This window comes from Nelusetta ayraudi, unplaced genomic scaffold (assembly GCF_046127955.1).
Source record: "Nelusetta ayraudi isolate G7.1 ecotype Tasmania unplaced genomic scaffold, CSIRO-AGI_Nayr_v1 ptg000026l, whole genome shotgun sequence".
In the NCBI taxonomy this organism is placed as follows: domain Eukaryota; kingdom Metazoa; phylum Chordata; class Actinopteri; order Tetraodontiformes; family Monacanthidae; genus Nelusetta; species Nelusetta ayraudi.
Genome location: NW_027466076.1, coordinates 9742087 through 9761877, shown reverse-complemented (window position 1 = coordinate 9761877; position 19791 = coordinate 9742087). Strand labels below are relative to the sequence as shown.

Here is a 19791-nt window from a genome sequence, read left to right as displayed (position 1 = left end):
TGGAGCTCGGCTGCGTCTTTGATACGTCGGGCACACCCACAAACACTGGGAGACTCGCAGTATTTGGAAAGCAGATTATTTCTTTCCCCCTCTTCATGTGTAAATGGATGAAAGTGAAATCGGCCACCACAGATGGCTTCACAGGTATTCATACGGTCAACCTCCAGGAGAACTTTAATGTGTCTGTGAAGGTTCTCAGTCATCCAGGTCATCTTAGAATAGAAGGGTTGAGTCAGGGCAACGGAACTTCAATGTGACGCAATGGCATGCATACATTTTTTTGCTTGTGAAATAGCGGAAGAAACCAGAATGTTTGTATTGTTTGTTTTGTTTGACAGTGGTGTTGTTGTGTGGATGATCTTTTGAATACAAAAATAAAAATCACAATAGTTAAAAAAAAAAAATATGGTGAACTTTTCGGTAACACAGACATTTATAAGCTATTAGTCGATATTAGTGGATGTTCACTAATCATGAACAAATTGCTGATATACATATGTAAATGATCATTAGTGTGCTGTACAAAAAAATTGTGGCAAAAAAAAGTAAATACATAAATAAGCTAATGAATGAAGCTGTTCTGATAAGAAGCCTGTTTATTTTCACTGTTATGTCGTTACTCCTTATTCCGTCATCAGGTGGGGCACTCACTTATGTTTGAGCGGGAAGTAAAACAACAGGTCGAATATGTGAAAGAAGGTCAGCCCTTATTTGCAAATGTTACGAGCCGTTTTCCGAGGGAATGTGTAAATAATGGGCCTGTACTTTGCTCATTAAAAGTGCGGAAGAGACACTATGGTGCAGCTCCAGCAGACAGTCAACAGTCAAACTCAGCGACAAGAGAGAGCCGCCTAAACAGAAGAACCCCTGTGTCCAGGCTTCACTTCAGTCTCCCTGCCTCCATCCCTGTATGAGTTGTGTGTAGCCAACGCTCGGCTCACACGGGGAGGGGGGGCTCGCTGTTTACTCGCAGCGCCTGTTTACAAGTCGATTAAAATGGACGGGGAGAGACATGAAAGAGTGCGGAATCAGACGCCGCAGGTGATGTGGGCTCACGCAAGACGGTCGACGTGTTGCGAAACCGCAAAGTCATCCGAGAGATGAGGAACATTGCGGATAACGAGCCAAACGGCGGCGCGGCAAAGGTAAAGTTGTAACCGAAGGTAAGTCTTCTGATTGCCTGCCACGCTCGCCAGTTCTTCATCTACTTTTTGGAGGGGAAAAAAGCACTTTGGTCATTTTTCTATCGGGTTTCCCCATGGACCAACCAACCTGTCCCACTGGCCAGCTTGACAAACTGCTTCAAAGCTCCCTTGTGCCAGCAATGTGCATCTGTGCACAACAACAGCGTTGTAAAAAGCTCCCAATGCTGGCATATCTTCCAAGGTGGTCAGATTTGTTAAATGTTAAAAAAGAAAAACGCTTTTGGCCGTTGGTCATTTCCTGATCCTGATCTGACATCTTGGATCCTAAACTTCAACAAACATCCCAAAATGTGCCAGTGTAGAAACAATAACGGAGACATGGACATCAGGAGTTTTCTTTTCTTCAAAAGTATCCGACATTAAAAAGAAGGGTTACGTACTCCAGGTGCAAAGCTTCCCGTCAAGTTTCAGTGAATTGATTCATTTTTTGAGAAACTGTCTTGTGATGTGTTGACGACAGCTCATTAATCTGCATGATTAGCATTTAAGGGTTGCATCCGAGTCCAAGATGGCGGCCCAATCATTTCAATGAAGTTGCTCACCCAGCGCATGTCCCGAAAAAGTTTTTGACTTCCGCACTAATGGGTAAATAGAGCATGCGGAGTAGCGTCACTTTCCATCGTGCCTCTATAACTCACATGATCTTTGGCCAATCAGAACGATCCTGGAGAACGTCACTTACAGATACGTCAGGATGCAGCCAATGAGAACGAGCTGAGACACAGCCCATGTTTTTTTTTTGTTTTTTTGCTGCAGTACCTCGAGTGGCCACTGGACAAAAGAAAATTGGCCGCAGCTATATTACTAATCTGGTATCCAGTTCTAATAGTATATCCATGGTTGCAACTATGTCGAACTTGCTCATGAAATGAAATACACTCCACCTTGATATTTTATTCATTGTTGATAAACAGTGGCAGCCGCATTACACCGTAACCTTCGGGTGCTACACGTTCACCAAGCTAAAACTCTGACTTGAGGCGGGTGTTTGTAATGACGTCTTACGCGGTCGCCTGATAAATCGAACGTCCCTGTAAGTGGCAGACACCCCAGGTGTTAATACGTCTTTAAGGAGGGTCGAAGGTTGAATCAGACCAAATCCACCGCTGTGACAAAACCCTGGAGGTCTGCGCAATGGTTGTGCTGCAGGGGGAGAGTCAATTAATTGATGCAATAGTGCCAACTGTGCCACGCCAAGTGCGCAGTTTTGCCGTGTTTGCGTCGGGGTCGGCGACGTGATTGGCAGCCTGCAGCGGTCATCGAGTTGAGCTGATCTGCACTCGGCTTGCCGCCAGAGTCTGCAGGGGGCTCATTAGGAAGGAAGGAGGGAAACGCTGCTTTTTACTTTTTCTTTGTGGCGGCGTCTGGATTTGGGAGTGTGACCTAAAACCCAGACCGGGCCCAAGTTCTGATTGCCAGGATTTACATGTAAATTATGCCACAATCACAAGTTTTAATCTCCTTATTACTATTCTTGGAGACGCCGCGCAAGAAAAGAAAAAAAAAAAAAAAAGAAAGAAAGAAAATGAGAAACTAATTTGCAAAATCCAGAATGTAGTCTTTCACTCTCCGCGAGCAACAGGAGCTCAATTATCACCTGCTCACTTTTAGCGTAGCAGCAGATAGGCATTTATGAATACATAAATCATTAAAGTGCAGAGAAATAGCTGATTTGCTGTTATCTCCGTGCCGAAGACTGCTGATTATGACCTGCAGGGTTATCGCTGAGAGCAGGCTTCGTAAACATCCCAACCCCCACCCCCTCCACCCGCTCCTACTTTCAAAATTAACTTGAACTACACGCAGGATGCGCCGCCTGACCCCAACAGCTACGCGGGCCAAGAGCACACGGGTAGGAAGCGACCTTTGATGCTTAAGTACAATTATAAACATGGGCCTAAAGCAGCTTATCATCTGCTAAGGTTAGAGTAAATTCTCAAAAGAATTATCTTGGCCAGGGTGGGAAAAAAAAAAACAAAAAAACATGATGATGATTTAAAACTGAAGAACACCCTCACAGAGCAACGCCGGAGAAGTTTTGGACCAAACAGAAGGAAAATACTTTCAAAGGAATAATTGATTACAGACCAAATGACTAAGTTTGCTTCATAATGATCAGATTCATGTCTAATGGAGTCATTAGAAAAGGTTTTGGAAAGGGGAGTCAGTTTTTATGATTATTTGGCAGGCCCGTATCTGATTTCTGACCAATCTGATTTGCATCTAGACACATCAGTCGGTGTCCTGTGTCTCACTGCTATGTGCTGCACTCTTTAGTGGAACTCTTGCCAAAGCCAGTTGGGGGGCAAAGCAAGAAAAAAAAAGTTGTTGTTCATGGAGAGAAAGCTGTTACTTCAATTTCTATGAAAATGTTTTAAAAAATCCAATTTTGATAAAAGTGCCACTTTAGAAGCACCCATGCGGACCATCACAGCCCGTATTAACTTATTCCTCGGTGGCTTTTGCAGGAAAAATTTGGAACGGAATCTTCCCACTTGCCTCTTATCGATAAAGGAAGCTGGTTGGTTAGAGTTGCTATATACCGTGAATATTTTACCACAAAATGTTGTTTTTCTTAGTGCAGCACGTTCACCAAAACAAACCGGCTACTCACACTTACACAGTTGCCTGTGACGTAGCCGGCTTTGAATCTCTACCAAGCAAAATGAGTGACGCTACCATTATGGTTCGCGCTTTCCGGCAACATTGCTATTGTTTCTTCGACTCTTGCTAGCATTTTAGCTGGCTATGGTACGGTTAGCATCAATCCACTCAATGCTATGTGTTGTTTGCAGGCAAAGCGCCAGGATATCCAGGCACCATCGGGAGCGTACCTATCGGGCCATGACAATAATATGCGGTTGGCTTGCCCTGTACACAAGAGCGCTAGAGAACACTATCAACTATGGCGGTCATGACTCCGCACAGCAAAATGTGTTTTTCCTGAAAAAAAAAAAGAAAAGAAAAAAGAAGTTGAGCTGCAATTTTAAAGAACGTTTGAAATTGCCGTCTGCTGGAGGCTGGCCGGGTGCATGCGCTGGAATTCAGAGAGGGTATTCCGAGTGATCCTGCTGTCGCGAAGGGTTATGCTTGTCCCCCGGCCCCCAACGGCAGAGGAAACCGCGAGGGGTCGAGGCTCACTCTCACACATGGCTCGACGGTGAGAACCGTCTGCGATGGCCCCCTCGGATCTCGAGCAGGCTCTCATCAGCATAGAAATGAGGTGGTTAAATGCAGCGGGGCTTCGAATATAGATCAATGGGAAATTAATTTGGACTCCCACTGAGATGGGATTTTCAGGTTTCCAGGGAGGATCCAGGTGTTAATTAAACTTCCCCCTTTTTTCACGTATTCTTGCTCCATCCCTCCCGAGTCTCCTTGCTCTCGCCGTGCTGCCAGTAACCTCGGCTTGAACTTCCTTCTCCTCCCCATCTGGAGCCCTCCTTCCCTCCCGTTCTGCCCCATTAGAAATCCCTGCCTGACTGCCTTCACACCCAGGAAAAGTCAACCATCCCCACCGTGCAGTTCTGACCCAAGTGTGCCCGGCGCCATTTCTGAATATACGCTTGAGCGACTCCTTCTGATTCGCTCAAGCCGCTGATTCCTTCCTCCAAAATCCCGCACGTGAAAACAAACAGGCTGAAGAGATGTGCAGCCTCGAGCTTAAAGTACAAACACTTTCAGAGACTCCACAAGAAGGGAGAGAAAAAAAAAAAAGCCAGCGTGTCACCGTGACACCTGATTGGCTGCCCCAACGGGAGCCGCGTCTCACCTGCAGAGAGCGTCGGAGCGGCAGATGTGCCGGAGCTCCAGGCAGCTGGGCTTGTGCCTCTCCTGGTGGGAGCAGGAGGGGACGATGGTGCGGCGGCGACGCTCGGCACACGCCTGGTCCGGGCACGAGCAGAACAGCAGCGGGTAGCTCAGCTCCCATGAGACCCTCTCGAAGAACTGACGCAGGGCCTGCGGTGCGCACACACAACACATCACAACGGAACTTCTGTTAGCCCTCTGTTTGCAGCCTTTCCCCAAAAAGACTGTTTTAGCGTACTGCTGACTTGTTTTCGCTTCCACACTTTGAGCAGGAGTCATACAGGTTGCCTGAAGGGTGGTTGAATCGATCCTTTGCAAGGAGAGTCAACAACCTGGGCAAGGTGTCGGGGCCCTTTATGACATCACAAAGGGCCAATTCCCAGAGCTGCGTGACACGTTCTGAACAGTACAGCGATCAAAAGAAGCAAACAGACTTTCTTCTTTTGTCTGGTGCTCAATGATGCATATAGACACATATAATATAGAAAAAATACAACCTTTGCACAAGGAAGGATACAAAAAAAGAGCACAATCACAATTAATCATAGGTTTATGCCGAAGACCAGATGGCAAAATCAGGCATATTGCAAAAGCAAATAAATGATAAATAAGAGTATTAGTAGTAATAGTGGTAAATAAATGTGCATGTTTATTATGTGGCTGTAAATTGTTCACACCTTCTGACATCTCTTCCGGCTACACGGCTCCTGATTGGCAAGGGAGGGCTGAGGGGGCGTGGCCTTGCTGCAGATGGAGTTGTACGCGGACCTCAGGCGCTTACACGTCTCGTTGAGGTTGCAGGCCTTGGCCGCATCCAGACAGGGGTTACAGGGTTTCCCCGCCTCAGAGCAGGGGCTCACCTTCGACAGAGACGAGTCTAAGAGGGGCAGAGAGATAAATACTTAAAACCCAGCGTACGGAGGGAAAGTGCAAGTGAGTCACAGACTCGGTGTTCAATTGTTATTCTTGGGCTTTTGCCGTACACTTTATTCAAAAAAGGCCAAAAAGAACAGCAAGGAAATGGAAAACATTTGAACAATTCTGACAACAACTTTGCGAAACGTGTTGAAGTTTGAGACCAACAGGTGTTAAACATTCTGCAGACTGAAGTAATTGTCTTCTGGCTTTAAACACCTCTCTCCCTTTGCTGCTGCTCGCACTTGCATCCCCTTGCAAATGCAATCTCCACTTGCTTTTATTAGCAAGCTACGTCGTTTACAGACGATGTAATATACGTTTCTTCGTGAGCCTCTGCACGGGGACCTCAGTTTAAACGCCTCTCACACACACACGCACACACACACACACCTCACGCAGCGGGCTCCGTTCGAGCCTCGGACCATGCGTGTCATGTGCGCCCTTCCCCTCCCCCATTCGCAAAGGCACACTTGATGTGTCCGATCCCATGTCAGCTTTCAAAGTCGCCCGTCTGAACAGCACATTCTAAATGACCAATTAGCCACGCCGTACGCTAATGGGTGAAAGTTAGGGATGATAAAGCAGCGTGACTTTAGACACAACCACCAACCAGTGGCTGAATGATAAAATGTTCATTAGAGGCAAAGAAGCCTCAAGACTTCAATTTGTACTGGGTGGGGGGGCGGGGGGGGGAAGTCGCGAGCTTCATTAGGGCCCCCCAGAACTCAGTTTTGTTCGCTTACAAAGTGTGTTTTTCCTCTAATTTGACCTACTTGCTGCAAGTTTGAGATGAAAAAAAAACACACAAAACAAAACAAAAAAATGAACCCAAACATATTTGGGTGGTTGCTGTCGGACGCGAGCGGATGAAAAAGGAGCAACAAATGTCTCCAATCAATCGAGGTGTCGTCGGCGTAGAGCACATCGTCCATTCGTAAGTGAATCACGTTTTGGCATCTCATCACATTCCCATCGCAGCTGACTGCCTGGCCCGCCCGCTCGGTGGCTCCATTAACCTGAATGAACCCAGTGTCTGCCTGCATTAGCGGGCCGAGCGGACACACTGCCAGGCGCGTCGCCCACGTAGTTCAGCCGCCGTTCGAGGTTCCTCGTGTGGAATTTGACGACCTGCATTCCTTAGTGCGATGAAGCGGGCGAGTTTTCGTTGGCATGCGACCTTGTTTTGCCACCAGAGTTGAAGGAGAGAAAGGAGCAAAAAAAAAAGAAGAAAAAAGAAATGAAACCACCACGCCGGACCAAGTCGATCGACTCGGCGGAGCTGTGGACACGTGATAGCAGTGTTTACTGATAACGTGCTGGCGATAAAAATCTTACGGGCGGCTTAAGTGGGCTGTAATAAACCGACAGCGGGCGGGCGGGATGAAAAGTGCGCCGGCGGCTCCGCCGGCTGTGCAATAATGTGCGTCGCGGGGGCAGATGGTCAAATAAAGAGTCAAGGCCTCTCCCGTCGACGAGTTCGCGTCCTTTATGTAATTGACTTACAACACGAAGTGTGAACATCTCGTGGCCAGAGCGAGCACGCAGTCAAACCATTAAAAACAAAAAAACTTTTTAATTGGAGGTTCTACCATAAAAAAAAAAAAAAAAGTTGGTGGAACTTCTCTGGTGGACTTTTCTCTTCAGTGTTAACTTCTTAATGCCTTAAAACGTTAACGTTAACGTCTTCATGTTTGCGCGACAGAAAGTCATGCTAAACACACGCAACCGCATGCGTTGGAGGTTCTCAGTGGTCTCACACCCACTCGGTCGTGTGAGAATTCAGTGACACACCGGGCTTCGAGGCGGCCCAGTCAATATTTCTTCTTTCTATTTGCTATTTTCTGTTGCCGCACCTGCGCACGAGGACGGGCTGCGTCCCCCCCGAAGCCAGTTCCCGTGACATTTTTATTTCCTGTCTTTGGATTTATTGATCGACTGAGCCTTCTGTCTTTCCATCCTTGACACACATTGAGACATGAGCGCAGGACCACAGTCGCAGCACGGCTGAGGCAGCGCCGTCATGTACGAGGCGCGCACCAAAACGAGAAAATTAGAAAAATAAAAATGACGACGGTTGCGTATTTTACATAAAACCTGCTCGGAAATGCTGTGATATGTTGCTCAAGCTGGCCTACTTGTGTGCAGGTACGCGTTTGAGCAGATTTTATTTCATGGCGCAGCAACATTTCCTCTACGATAAGGCGACATGAAAGAGATGATATCTGTCACCTTCACAGGTGGCTCGAAAACAGCAGGGGAGACGAAGCGCTGCGCCTGGGCGCGCCGTTCTGGCCAGTGGCGGGTGAGGGGGGGGGGGGGGGGGGGGGGGGGGGGGGCAGGTGGAGTTGTGGGGGGTGGGGGGGATTGGGGACGGCAGTGTTACGGCGCGATGGGGTCACACGTGTGAATGTCACATCACAGCGGCGGGCGTCGCATCGGCGGACGGCGCTAAATTCCAATTCAACACATCCAATTACAGGAGCTTAATGGGAGAGACAACTGTAACAGTGGCCCGGAGGAGGACGGAAGGAGGACGGGAGGAGGACGGGGAGCCGCGCTGACATTTGGCCGTGTCAGAGCGCCGGCTTCGCCCGGCCGTCATTACGTATTCTAATTAAAAAAGAAAGAGCAGCCGCTTCGGAGGAGGGGAGAGCAGGGGGCAAAGGAGTCGCCGCCATTCCTCAGCCAGAAACTCTGCGTCAAAAATTCACCTTTTTCTTGCAAATATTTTAAGGGTTGCGCGTTTGTTACGTTCTCGCGCGCGTGTGTGTGTGTGTGTGTGTGAAAGAAGCAACGTGTCGACCCTCTGCGTGTGCCGTGCCCGGCTTGAAAACTATTCATCCGTTGTCGTTTCCATGGAGTCAAAAATGCAATAAAAGAAGGCATCTGGGCTAAGATTTCCAACAGAGAATCATAAATGTGCTGCAATTGAGCATGAACAACATGAATTATTCAACCGCTATTGCTTCCAAATCATATTTCTTCTTCATAAATAGCCATTTGTTTTTTGTTTTGTTTTTTTTTGTTTCCCCCTCTCGCTATTTGTAATGATGACAAATACCTCAATGAATAAATCGACTGCACTTTTTCATGGAGTCCAAGGACACGTTTCAGCACGACTGAAATGTGAAACAGATCGAGGTGGGCTGCGGCTGAACAGATGGCGCCGGAGAGGTTGTCTGGGAATGAGGCTTATGGACGGATTCTGCATCTTTAAAACAACGGGGAAGAGAGTCGCCGCTCTTTGCAAACTCTCTCCGCATTTGCTTCGCCAGACCGGCTGTTCCTTCCACAGGCTTTGCCCTTTGCAGTCATACGCCATTATTTTCAGGCCGAATTTAGGGCGCATTCACACCAGGCCTGCCGAATTAAGTTGCAGTTTGTTTGCTCCACTTTGTTTGAGTGCACAATCGATGCAGATCAAAGAGGCTCCCGCCTCAAAACACCGGTTTTCGGTCCGCTTCAAGTGAACCAAGTGTAGGGGACGGGCACGAGATAAACACGTGTAGCGAGCTAACCCCGCATTCACCGGCAGATGAGCCAAGTTTTATTAGGTCTTTATTCATTGTTTGTCTTGTCTTCCGCTTCGGCGATTCCTGAATGCAGGCGAGTCGGCGAACGCGTTAAGGAAACTAACTGCGGTGCGAAAGCACCAGGCAAAATGTTGCAATCTCGAGTGTAGCGAGTCCACCGGACTATTCGGTGAAAAAGAAAAACGACCTTCGAAACGTTCTTATTTTGGAGTTCTTGCAGTTATTGAAGTGGTGAGGAAAATTCAAGAGCAGAGTTTATTCATTTATTTATTTATTTTTTCTGAACCTCCCTCACTTGCACATAAATGACTGTTTATCCCTGGGTTTGAGGTCCGGCGCCAACGTCATCCTCTTCCATCAGAATAAATCTTTTTCCATTTGCACATCACATTTTTCTTAAAACCAGCGCGCGCAACATTTCCTTCATTCTCCAGTTCCACTTGCAGCTCAGCGTCTCTGTGCCAAATCAGACCGACAGAGGTGGCAAAAGTATTTGACTTTCGTCCTGAAGTAAAACTATTGATACCTGTGGAAAAGAAAGAAAAAAAAAAAAAAAACATACTCTGGTGAAAGAAAAAGCAGTAATTCAACTTCATTACTCAAGTAAAAGTAAAAAAAAAAATTTAAAAAAAAATGTTTTCAGCTAATGAAAGAATAAATTCATTGTTACATACACGTTAACACTTTTAATAATGATGGCAATTTTAAACAACAGTTTCTCTGTACTGTAAACATAGCCAGAGGCTCACACTCCCCAGGTGAAGAACAGAGAGCTTCAGGCTCCCTTCTCCCCACACACAGCCATCAGACTGTTCACCAGTGCCGAGTTACTGTAAATTCATGGAACGTGCACGTACACACACACACACACACACACACACACACACACACACAAAGCTCTAGAGTCCTAAAACATAGGTTTTTACCTTATCCTATTCGTTTGTTTTTTTTTTTTTTATTTACTGTCATATTTTATTGTTGATGGTGTAACAGAACAATAAAGTTTATTCTATTCTATTACATTCAATACTGAACGGTGACCCCAAAGCCGAGAAAATAATCTCCCTCTAAAATATGACCAACTGTTGTATTGAACTGCACTAGTTCAAATTGCTCCCCTTCAAGCAACAACCACTCAAAATCAACTAGCATGTTTTTCCAATGTAAGGGAGTAGAAAGTACAGATATTTCTGTACAAATGTACGGAGTAACAGAAAAAAAAAAGTCATCAGAAAAAGATACTCAAGTACAGAAACAATTCATCCGCACGTCATTTCTTCCCACCTCTTCAGACCGATCGCGGTGAGGTGCCACAAACTGAAGGGGGGAGCTGGTGACGGGGCTGATGGGAAGGCGGGGCCAGAGGTGAGAGGGAGGCCAGCGCTGCGAGCTGTCATCGCCTCGGACGTCAGACGGATGTAATTAAACGTGGCCGCCGCGGTTTCAGCGTTGCAATTTGCGGACATCACACCCCGAGCTTCACGTGTTGCTTTCCCCCCCTGCAGGTAACATTGACAGAGGCCACGCACGCACGCACGCACGCACGCACGCACTTTGTCTCGACCCACTGAGCTGCATGCACAAACAGCGCATGGTTGTGTTTCCAGGAAATGAGGGAGGCGTGGAGCAGAATCGTAGGGGAATCATCAGGCAGCTTGGTGTAAGGAAAAACAACGCAAACTACGTTAGGAAAACGCAAAGATGACCAGACCACAGATGCCGGATGTTAACTGAACGACCCGACGGTGTTTAAAAGCAGTGAAGAGGAGCCGATACGCGGCGATTTACTGAACCAAGCGATAAGGCCGCTCGTTGGCCTCCATTTGGAGGGGGGGGGGGGTCTGAGCGATATTTGCACTCGCACAGTTTATTGTTTTTAATTAGTCTTTTATGTTGGCTGCAGCAATGTTTCACGTGCTGCTGGCTCGCTTGCAGCACATCCACGCTCGGGCTAATTGGACGCACGCAGCCCCTTTAAAGTCTTTCGTTCCTTGTTCGCGTGTCGAGGCACAAGACCCCCATTGCAGCAAAGCAACAATCTGACTTGAGTGCGAAGAATGTTCTAATACTCACTGGAGTGCACGTTATAATATAGAATTTAATGTATATTTGAAGGACGGTAGACAATAAAGGCATTTCATTGCAGATTCAAGGCTTCCAAACATGCCTGATTATCAAAATAATTGGTGAATATAAAACAGTTCATAACAATAATAATAATAATAAAGAGGAGGTCCCATGTCATGCTCCACAGGTTTTTCTAATAAAGCGCATGTTCAGCTTTCTTTTGCATGAAGACCATGATATTCACCCAGGCTTTCATTTCCACGGGGAGGCCATGACAGGAAGGTGCAGGAGGTGAGGTTCACCAGGCATTCAATGTATATTGCAGGAAGAAAACAGCCTTGACTGACAGCTCGTCAGGGACGAGCAGATATCGACTGGGGTTGAGGCAAGAGCGGAGTCGCCGCGGCGGGGAGTTGAACACCGACTGTAATTTGCATCGGTCGCCAAACGTTAAACTTCAATCCAATCAAGTCCAAGTCAAGGGCAGCTTTGTGTCACCTCAGAAGGCTGAAGTCATTTATTTTGGAGAGCTGTTGTTGATTCGAAAACTTATTAATTAAATTTTTTTGGTTTTGAGAGGAAAAAAAAACAACAACAATCTTGTAAACTTGTAAATCTGGAGGCCACAGTGAAGTCGTTGCCGCGGTTTCACCGCCGCTGGAAATGACTACTTCTGGCAGAGCGCGGGGCGTCGACGAACAAAAAGTGCCGGCGCCTCGTAACAACACTGCCGTGGCGCCGTTACCAGCTGGCTTAGCCAGCGGTAACAGAGTCAGATTTTTTTTTTTACATCTGACAGGCAGAAGGTCTCTTCCAGTTTCGTGTTCCAAAAAGGCCTCCCCTGTCAAAATGTTCTGCGGGCTCCGTCCCAGGCGGACGCGGAATTAACGGCCTTTCCAAAACATTTGGGAGGCGTGACATTTGGTGCGCCGGGTTAGCCAGAGTTAGCCAGGTGCGTCCACTCTCATAATTCACTTGGCGGATGTGTTCGGTTTCCCACATGAGTCCGGCCATTTGTGAGGTGGTTTGCAGGACTGGAAAAAAAAAAAAAAAAATCACTAGCCCGTCAGCTCAGGGGCTTCAGGGAATTCTAGGCCCTCCGTTTGTTTGTTGAAACAAGGCGAAAGCATCAATTTACTCTTCGTGGCTGTGCCAGAGAACATGTTACTTACTTTAGCATCAATCAAATCGATGCTACTGGAGAACAACTGTCTGGATCTTTTCACACACACACACACACACAGACACACACACACACACACACACACACACACACACACACACAGAGACACACACACACACACAAAAAGAGTTGACTGAAGCCAAAGTAAAAGGGATTCAACTTGATGCATCCATTAAACTGAATGGAGACGCTTAGCTCTGAGGTTTATGTCTACTTGCAATACAGAACATTTGGCGTTGCGTTCTGGGGCAAACAGTATAATATGCCAAAAAAAACAAACAAACAACGAAACTCTGCGTCCAGCCTCACAAGCAAATGAGAGCAGGAAACCATCAAAAGAGCATTTTTGGCCTCAGCCGCGCCTCCTTCTTCTCCTCCTCACATCCACTCGGCTTAATGCTGGCAGCTAAGCACAGATACGGCTGGAAGTAAGTACTCTTGACAAAAAAGAAAGAAAAAAAAAACACGCAAGACACGTCTGAAAATGTGACGCTGGAGATGGAGAGAGGGGAATTATGTTATAAATATGAATAAGCACGGTTGAGTGTAAGCAAAGGAGGGGGGGAAAGTGTGTGTACGTGAGAGATCAGGATATTACTGATGCACCGTAACTGTTTAAAATGGAGAGAAGTAACGCAAATTGGAACGGCAAATACATTTCTTCTTATGTAGTTTGAAAAAAACATTCTCATCTGGCTTTTTCCAAATGTTTCGACACATTCCATCTGCATTTCTCATCTGTGCCGCGGTGCCTGATCAGAGCTCGTGTCGCAGTTTGATTGAAGCGGCATTATGTACCTATGAGAGGTACTGGTTTTGGTGACATTTGCGGACACTTGCTGCGATCCATGGACCACCGGTGCACCGCGCTGTACACCGATGATACCGTCATCTCGCACAAGGAGGCACAAGCGATGCAAAGGATCCTGAGCATCAACAAACGTGACTGAAACAAAAGGAGTAGCTTTTTTTGTTTTTTTTTCTTTCAGCGTTTAAAATGATTGTAGCCGCAGAAAATGATGCCTCGCTCGCAAATCGTGAACAGAGATCAAAGTGAATCAAAATGAACGACTTCTAACCCAAACAGAGCACTTACTCTTTGGTTTTAACCTCAAGCTGTAATTTCTGCCATTTGGAAACGGCACTCGACTCCGGTCGATTTGACTGGAGATGCGGGCGACGCAAACGGCACACTCACATTGCGATGCCGTGGCATTTAGGCCGTCGCTATTTTGCATTCGTGTGCAACGGCGTTCGATAAAAGCGGCTAAATCTCTCTTTAAAACAACAATAAACGTGCTCTCACCTCGGCTGCAAGCTCACACTTTGAAAGGTCCCGGGATCAATACCCAGGGGAGTAAAATGAATTTACTTTTTCTGTGGCGTTTGCACTTCTTGTCCTTCCTTGTCCTAGTCATTAAAACGGCATAGGGCCAAAGCAGCACAACACAATTCTGAGCTGCAACCAACACATTTGCGCGTCATTTTTATTTCAAAAGCTGGTTAGCGCTGAACGCAGATGCAGTCACTGGCTGAAATCTTGCACATATACACAGAAGGGTTCCTTTCTTCAGGGTTCCCAGGGATCAACGGCTTGAATGAGACAAAAGCCGCTGCAGCAAAGTGTGTCTTAAACAACCCAAGAGAAGAGAAAGAGGAAGTGATCAGAAGTTTGCCAGCGACGACCGCCGCCAAGTGGGGTTTGTTCCATGCAGAATGGAAAGTATTTACGCATTGAAAGAGGAACAAAATAAAAAAAATAAAAAAAGAGGGGAGGGGATCACAATCTTTGATACGTGTCAAGAGTCAACTGTGGTACCAATAGGAAGCCACGCGCCGTTACCAGCTGCTGGAGAAATCCGATTGGTCCACTTTGAAAGAAAGTGACAGCGGGTTGGTTCAGTGACATTCTCAGGTTGCTCAGCCTCAGGCTCTCCAGTGCTCCTTTGAACTCACGCTACCTCGCCGCAGAGAGAGGAGGGGATGGAGGCGAGGAGGAAATGTGGAGTGGAGTGTTCTGTATTGAAAGAGATATGCAGACACACACACACACACACACACACACACACACATATATATATATATATGTATATATATATGTATACATAGACATATGTCTGTGTAGTGAGGGAGGGAGCAAGTATCCGGGGCAGGAGTGCGGGCCAATTAGAGAGTGGCCTAAGGTTGTTCCGTTATCTTCCTCACACACAACCTCTACAGGATCAGTGCACAAAGCCCTGCCCTGAGGTGCACACACACACACTTATATATATTATTATATATATGTATATATATATATATATATATATATATAGAGGTAGATATGGAAAACACACTCAGTCGCTTAATGTTTTATTAAAACGCTGTGTTCTCAGCAAACAGTCTCCAGCACACACAGACATACTGTATATAGGCAAGTGAAACATGATCTAACAAGGTCAGCAGCAAGACTGGGAGGGAGAGATGGGGGAGGCGGGGTGGGAAGCAGAAAGGGGGCATGAGAGGGGCCTATTGCAGAGCAGAGCGGCTGTGACAGAGTCAAAGAAAACAGGGAGAACAAAAGCGGACATGGAGAAGGCGCCGAGGCCGAGGCGGACGCTCGCTCTCGTTAGCCACAAACTGAGGGGCGGCCGCAGCTACGCTCCACAAGGACGGGCAGACAAGTCAGGCTTCACTTCCTGAAGAGCCCCAAATGCGAAGACAAAGGGACGGAACTCAGAGCAGAACTCCGCGGCGATTTCCTCAGGGAGCTGGAACTGTGCAGTTCGAGGACCTCACGCCGCGGCTGTGCAGGGCCGTTTCCGCGGCTAACGTGGTCACGCTCGTTTTCAGACTGGAGCAGAGTTGTTCCACTTTTCCCTTGATTACATGACCAAAGAGTTCTGGAATAAGCTGACTTCTGTCAGCATATTGCCAAATCCAAAAATTCCATTTCAGATAAAGGGTCTATTTTGCTAAACCTCAACCAAATTAGGAGCTCTTGGACATTCAGAATATCGACTGACTGCCCGACTGACTGTGTCTACTGAAAGAAAATGTCACGTGATAAGACTTCCTTCAGAGTTAAAGGAAGGTTTCCATGTTTCCATTTCCGGCAGTGTTTCCATGTTTGTGTGGAAAAAGTGCACAAACAGACAGACAGGGAAGTGTGACAGTTGAGATGTGTGTGGCGAATGATAGTAGTTAAGCTTTGCCCGAAGATCACAGTCGTGGAAAACTGCAAAATCCCAAATCTTTGGTTCGCATGGGGGATATTTCATGAGGAAGGGTTTTTTCTTTCCCTAGAACTTTATTGAGAACGTGGAAATGGACAACAAAATGGTGAAGCATCGACCAGGAGACAGAGGGTGGCTTGTTTGTTCCATAAAGAATTAACCCCAGACACTTTTAACGGACCTTTAGCTGTTTAGTTGACCTTTTTTTCTTTCGTTCTTTCAGCGGGGATTTGCTGGGTCACCACTTGTTCAGAAGGACGCTGAACACACTGAACACACTGAACACAAAAGTGGCAGCGACTTGCGTCACCCATCAGAGGCTTCCACACACAAAGGTACTTTCACAGTTGGATTTTGCAGTCCCTTCAAACTCAACTTGTGATTTTTTTGTGGGGGGGAAAAAAAAAAACACCCCCCTCACCCTCCCAACATAATTGCAATAAAGCTGAAACGGAACTCTAACTACATTATGTGGCACCAGGCTAATCCTAATCCAAATACTAATCCAAATCCTAATCCACGCATTAATCCTAATCTAGCCCATTAAATTCAAAATCAAAAGACTTTTAATATACTTTGCATAAGTTTCCCATCCCAACTCCATTTTGCCCTCTGCATCTTTAAGGCCAAGCCCTTTGCAAACACCCAACATGGCAAAACAGAAAAGTGGCTTTAAAGGTCCAATGTTGTGTAAAATTTGGTTTACCAACATTTTAGAACAATATTACATGGCTCTATCCTGCCAGTAAAGCTGCAGAAATTGCTTACTTCTGCTTGTTGCACTTCAGACGAGTGCTGAAACACCCAAATCGGTCTTCTCGTCCCTCAGCAGGAGGCTGTAAGCAGAGGGCTAAATCTGCTGTATTCTGGAGGTCAATAGAGCTTTTGGATAAGTGAAAAATAACATAATGTGGATTTTTAAATCTTCTTAGAATGTGTTAATTCGAGCAGGGACTCACACCTCTGCAGCATTTCTAACACTTTAATGCTGTGAAGTTACTTTTCACACTCAACATGAGCAAGAACAAAAGAAATATTCAAACGTTCACTTGAACCTGCAAAAAGAGCAGCATCTAAATGCATCTAAAAGACTGTTTTACACTCCAAAACCGGAGAGGACTGTTTAGGACATTGTGTTGGATTGATCTCATCTGTGTTGTCACCCAGTGTTGGTGAGTAATCTATTACTAAGTAATCCACTACTGCAATTAAACTACTTTTTGAGTAACGTAGTGATGTAACGGGATTACTGTGGCAAAACTGGTAATTATACTTTCCGAAATATTTTGCAGGTTAAAAATGTCTTATCATCCACAAAATGTCTGGAATGTACAACAACCGGAAACAACGACGTCGCAGATTGATGATGCAGCCGTGCATGCAACGTCGTTGATATGCACCAAAACAAGCGTGGCGGCGGCAAAAGAAGAAACAGGGATTGCGTTTGACAGCTGGAAATACAAACGTTATTTTGAGTTCATCTCGTCTAAATCAAAGAATATCGTGGTTCGTTGTGCGTTATGTGCAGGAAACAAGACGTTCTCCACCACGAAAATATCCACGTTTGTTACTTTATCTTTTTTTTTTTTTTTTTTAACTAAAGTAATTAGTAATTTAATACCTACGAAAAAAAAAAAATCAGTGGTTGGATTACTTTTATGGAGTAATCCCAACAACACTGTTGTGACTTTATGAACTTCAACTACACTGTAGTTTGAAGATGTTGGGGGGGTAATCATTTTTAACACCCGACTGGAAAGACTCGTGAGAGACAAAAAAGACCTCCTTAATGTTTCAACTTGTCAAAATGAGATTCCTCAGCCAGCGTCAAACAGCGACCACCACGCCCCAAAATCAGGGGAGAACTACAAACTGCCACTAAATCCCAGATGTAAACACAAGTTTACTTTGACATTGCTCGTCTGCATTGCCAATATTACTTTGAGACCTTGAAATGCTAATCAGTAGATTTGCTAATTATCCCCAAAACTCCTTCAATTTCACCTCAAGGCATCTCATTTCTTTGAGGGTGGCTCGAAGAGGGATGTGCAGAAAGATTAAATAAACAAGCATAAAAAAGCTCGGATGTTTAGAGCGCCCAAATAAAAACTGAATAGACGACAACTCTTCTTTTTTGAGGCTGCCTCTGCGGAAAAAAAATGAAATTAATTCAACAAACCAATGTCGGTCAGGAGTTAAAAATGTCAGGTTGGCGAACGACGCTGAAATTTCTATTTCAGTGGAAAAATTGGAAGCCTGGAACGGATAAAGGTGAAAAGAGCAGTGGTTGAGCTGCTGTCGTCGTAAAAGTGAAAGTAAATGATGCCGCTTAAACAGAACTAGCAGGCCTACGAGGTTTGCTCAGCGCCGCCAAAAATGAAGGAGTGAAGTGTCCAATTTACGCCCTCAAAGTTTACACTCGCAAACGCCCTGACAGCCGCAGAGCGAGAGATGAAAAACAGCCGGAAGCGGCGGAGGAGTCGAAAGAGACGAACGCGCCCGGCGCCGATACAGGGAGTCGCTCGGCGACGGAGGAGATAAAAAGCAGCGGAGCTGTCGGCCTGACGCGCGGAGAGCAGGAGCGCGGTTCGCGGGACGAGCGACGCGCGTGTCAACTTCAAATCTCTTATTTAGAACGCCTTTAAAAAATAGATGTGACGCAAGCGCCGTCGTCGAAAAAATAGCATCTCGGCGCGGTGAAATCGAACCCGGGGGCTCAGACGCTCCTCCTTCGTTCACGGGACCCGGCCTCGGGCTCCGACCGCGAGACGGGACAGAGGCGAACTCAGGCGCCGGGCCGACGCCTCGGCGTGACAACTTGAGCGCGCGGTGCGGAGCGACGGCTCGCGAAACCGCGGCAGACAGCTTCCCGGCGAGTGAAACGGGATCATCTCGGAGCCGGCGACGGTACGAAGGGAGCGTTGAAAAATGAAGAGCTTAGGATAAAGACGGAGGAGGACGAGGCCTTTATTTGGCACTCGGTGACGAGTCGTATTACCGCCCGACGTGGCCAGCCGAGCGACTTCTTCAGCGAGTGGCGTCTGACGCTGGGTTTTTGCTTGATTCCATCACGCCAGGGACGATGATGGTGGTGACGCCACGGCTGCAGCGCAAACGCCGTAGCTCACATTGCATCCTGTGCAATAGTCCTACACATAAAGTCAAAAGTCTCATCACACCAGCTTCATTTGTTCGGTGCCATATCAGAACAGCTGTTCCCAAACTTCTCCATGCTACGGCCCCCCCAGCATTAGTCTCCGACTGGGGACCCCCTTCACAAACAACGCTACAAAATATGTAGAGGAACATCAACGACAATTTCTTTCAAAAATATTTTTATTTCTTACTTTTATTTGCTATTCAATAACTCTTACATTTGTTAAGAATAAGAACGCTATCAGCTAAAATGTTGGCCTTTTTTCTTAACGTAAGCTGCCTCACATGTTCTTACTTCAGTTGGCCAATTTGTAGGTTTTTTTGCAGCAGTGTCTTCCACAGCTGGACTGTCTGTCAGTTCCTTTGGGCTCTTTGTCACAAACCTGTTGTCCATTTTGTACAACCTAAAGTAGCTTAAGGAGCAAATCACCTCGAACTGGCGCAAACATCACACACACAACTTTGAGACTGGTAGGCGATCGTATGATAGATTCTTATACATTATATTCAATAATAATGATTGAACAATGATTACATTATATTTGAAAATAATAATTAAAATATCATTCGATTATATTACTTATTTATTATTTGTGATTTTCTTTGTTTCTTATCTTCTCCTCTCCTTTCTGTGGCCCCTCTAGCGCTCCCTGGTGGCCGCTACTTTCAAATCCACTGATTTAGAAGGCCCTCCCTCTGATAGT

The 19791-nt window shown here is 46.3% G+C and overlaps 1 protein-coding gene across 1 annotated transcript in view; it reads right to left on the bottom strand.

Annotated features, from left to right (window-relative positions):
• gfra2b (GDNF family receptor alpha 2b) overlaps positions 1–19791 on the bottom strand; it is a 90073-nt gene that overhangs the window by 27883 nt on the left and 42399 nt on the right. Inside the window, exons 4-5 of the mRNA XM_076029776.1 lie at positions 5693–5892; positions 4978–5165 (exon numbers count right to left, since the gene is read on the bottom strand). Coding sequence (XP_075885891.1) covers positions 4978–5165; positions 5693–5892 — 388 coding nt within the window. The remainder of the gene's footprint in view (positions 1–4977; positions 5166–5692; positions 5893–19791) is intronic.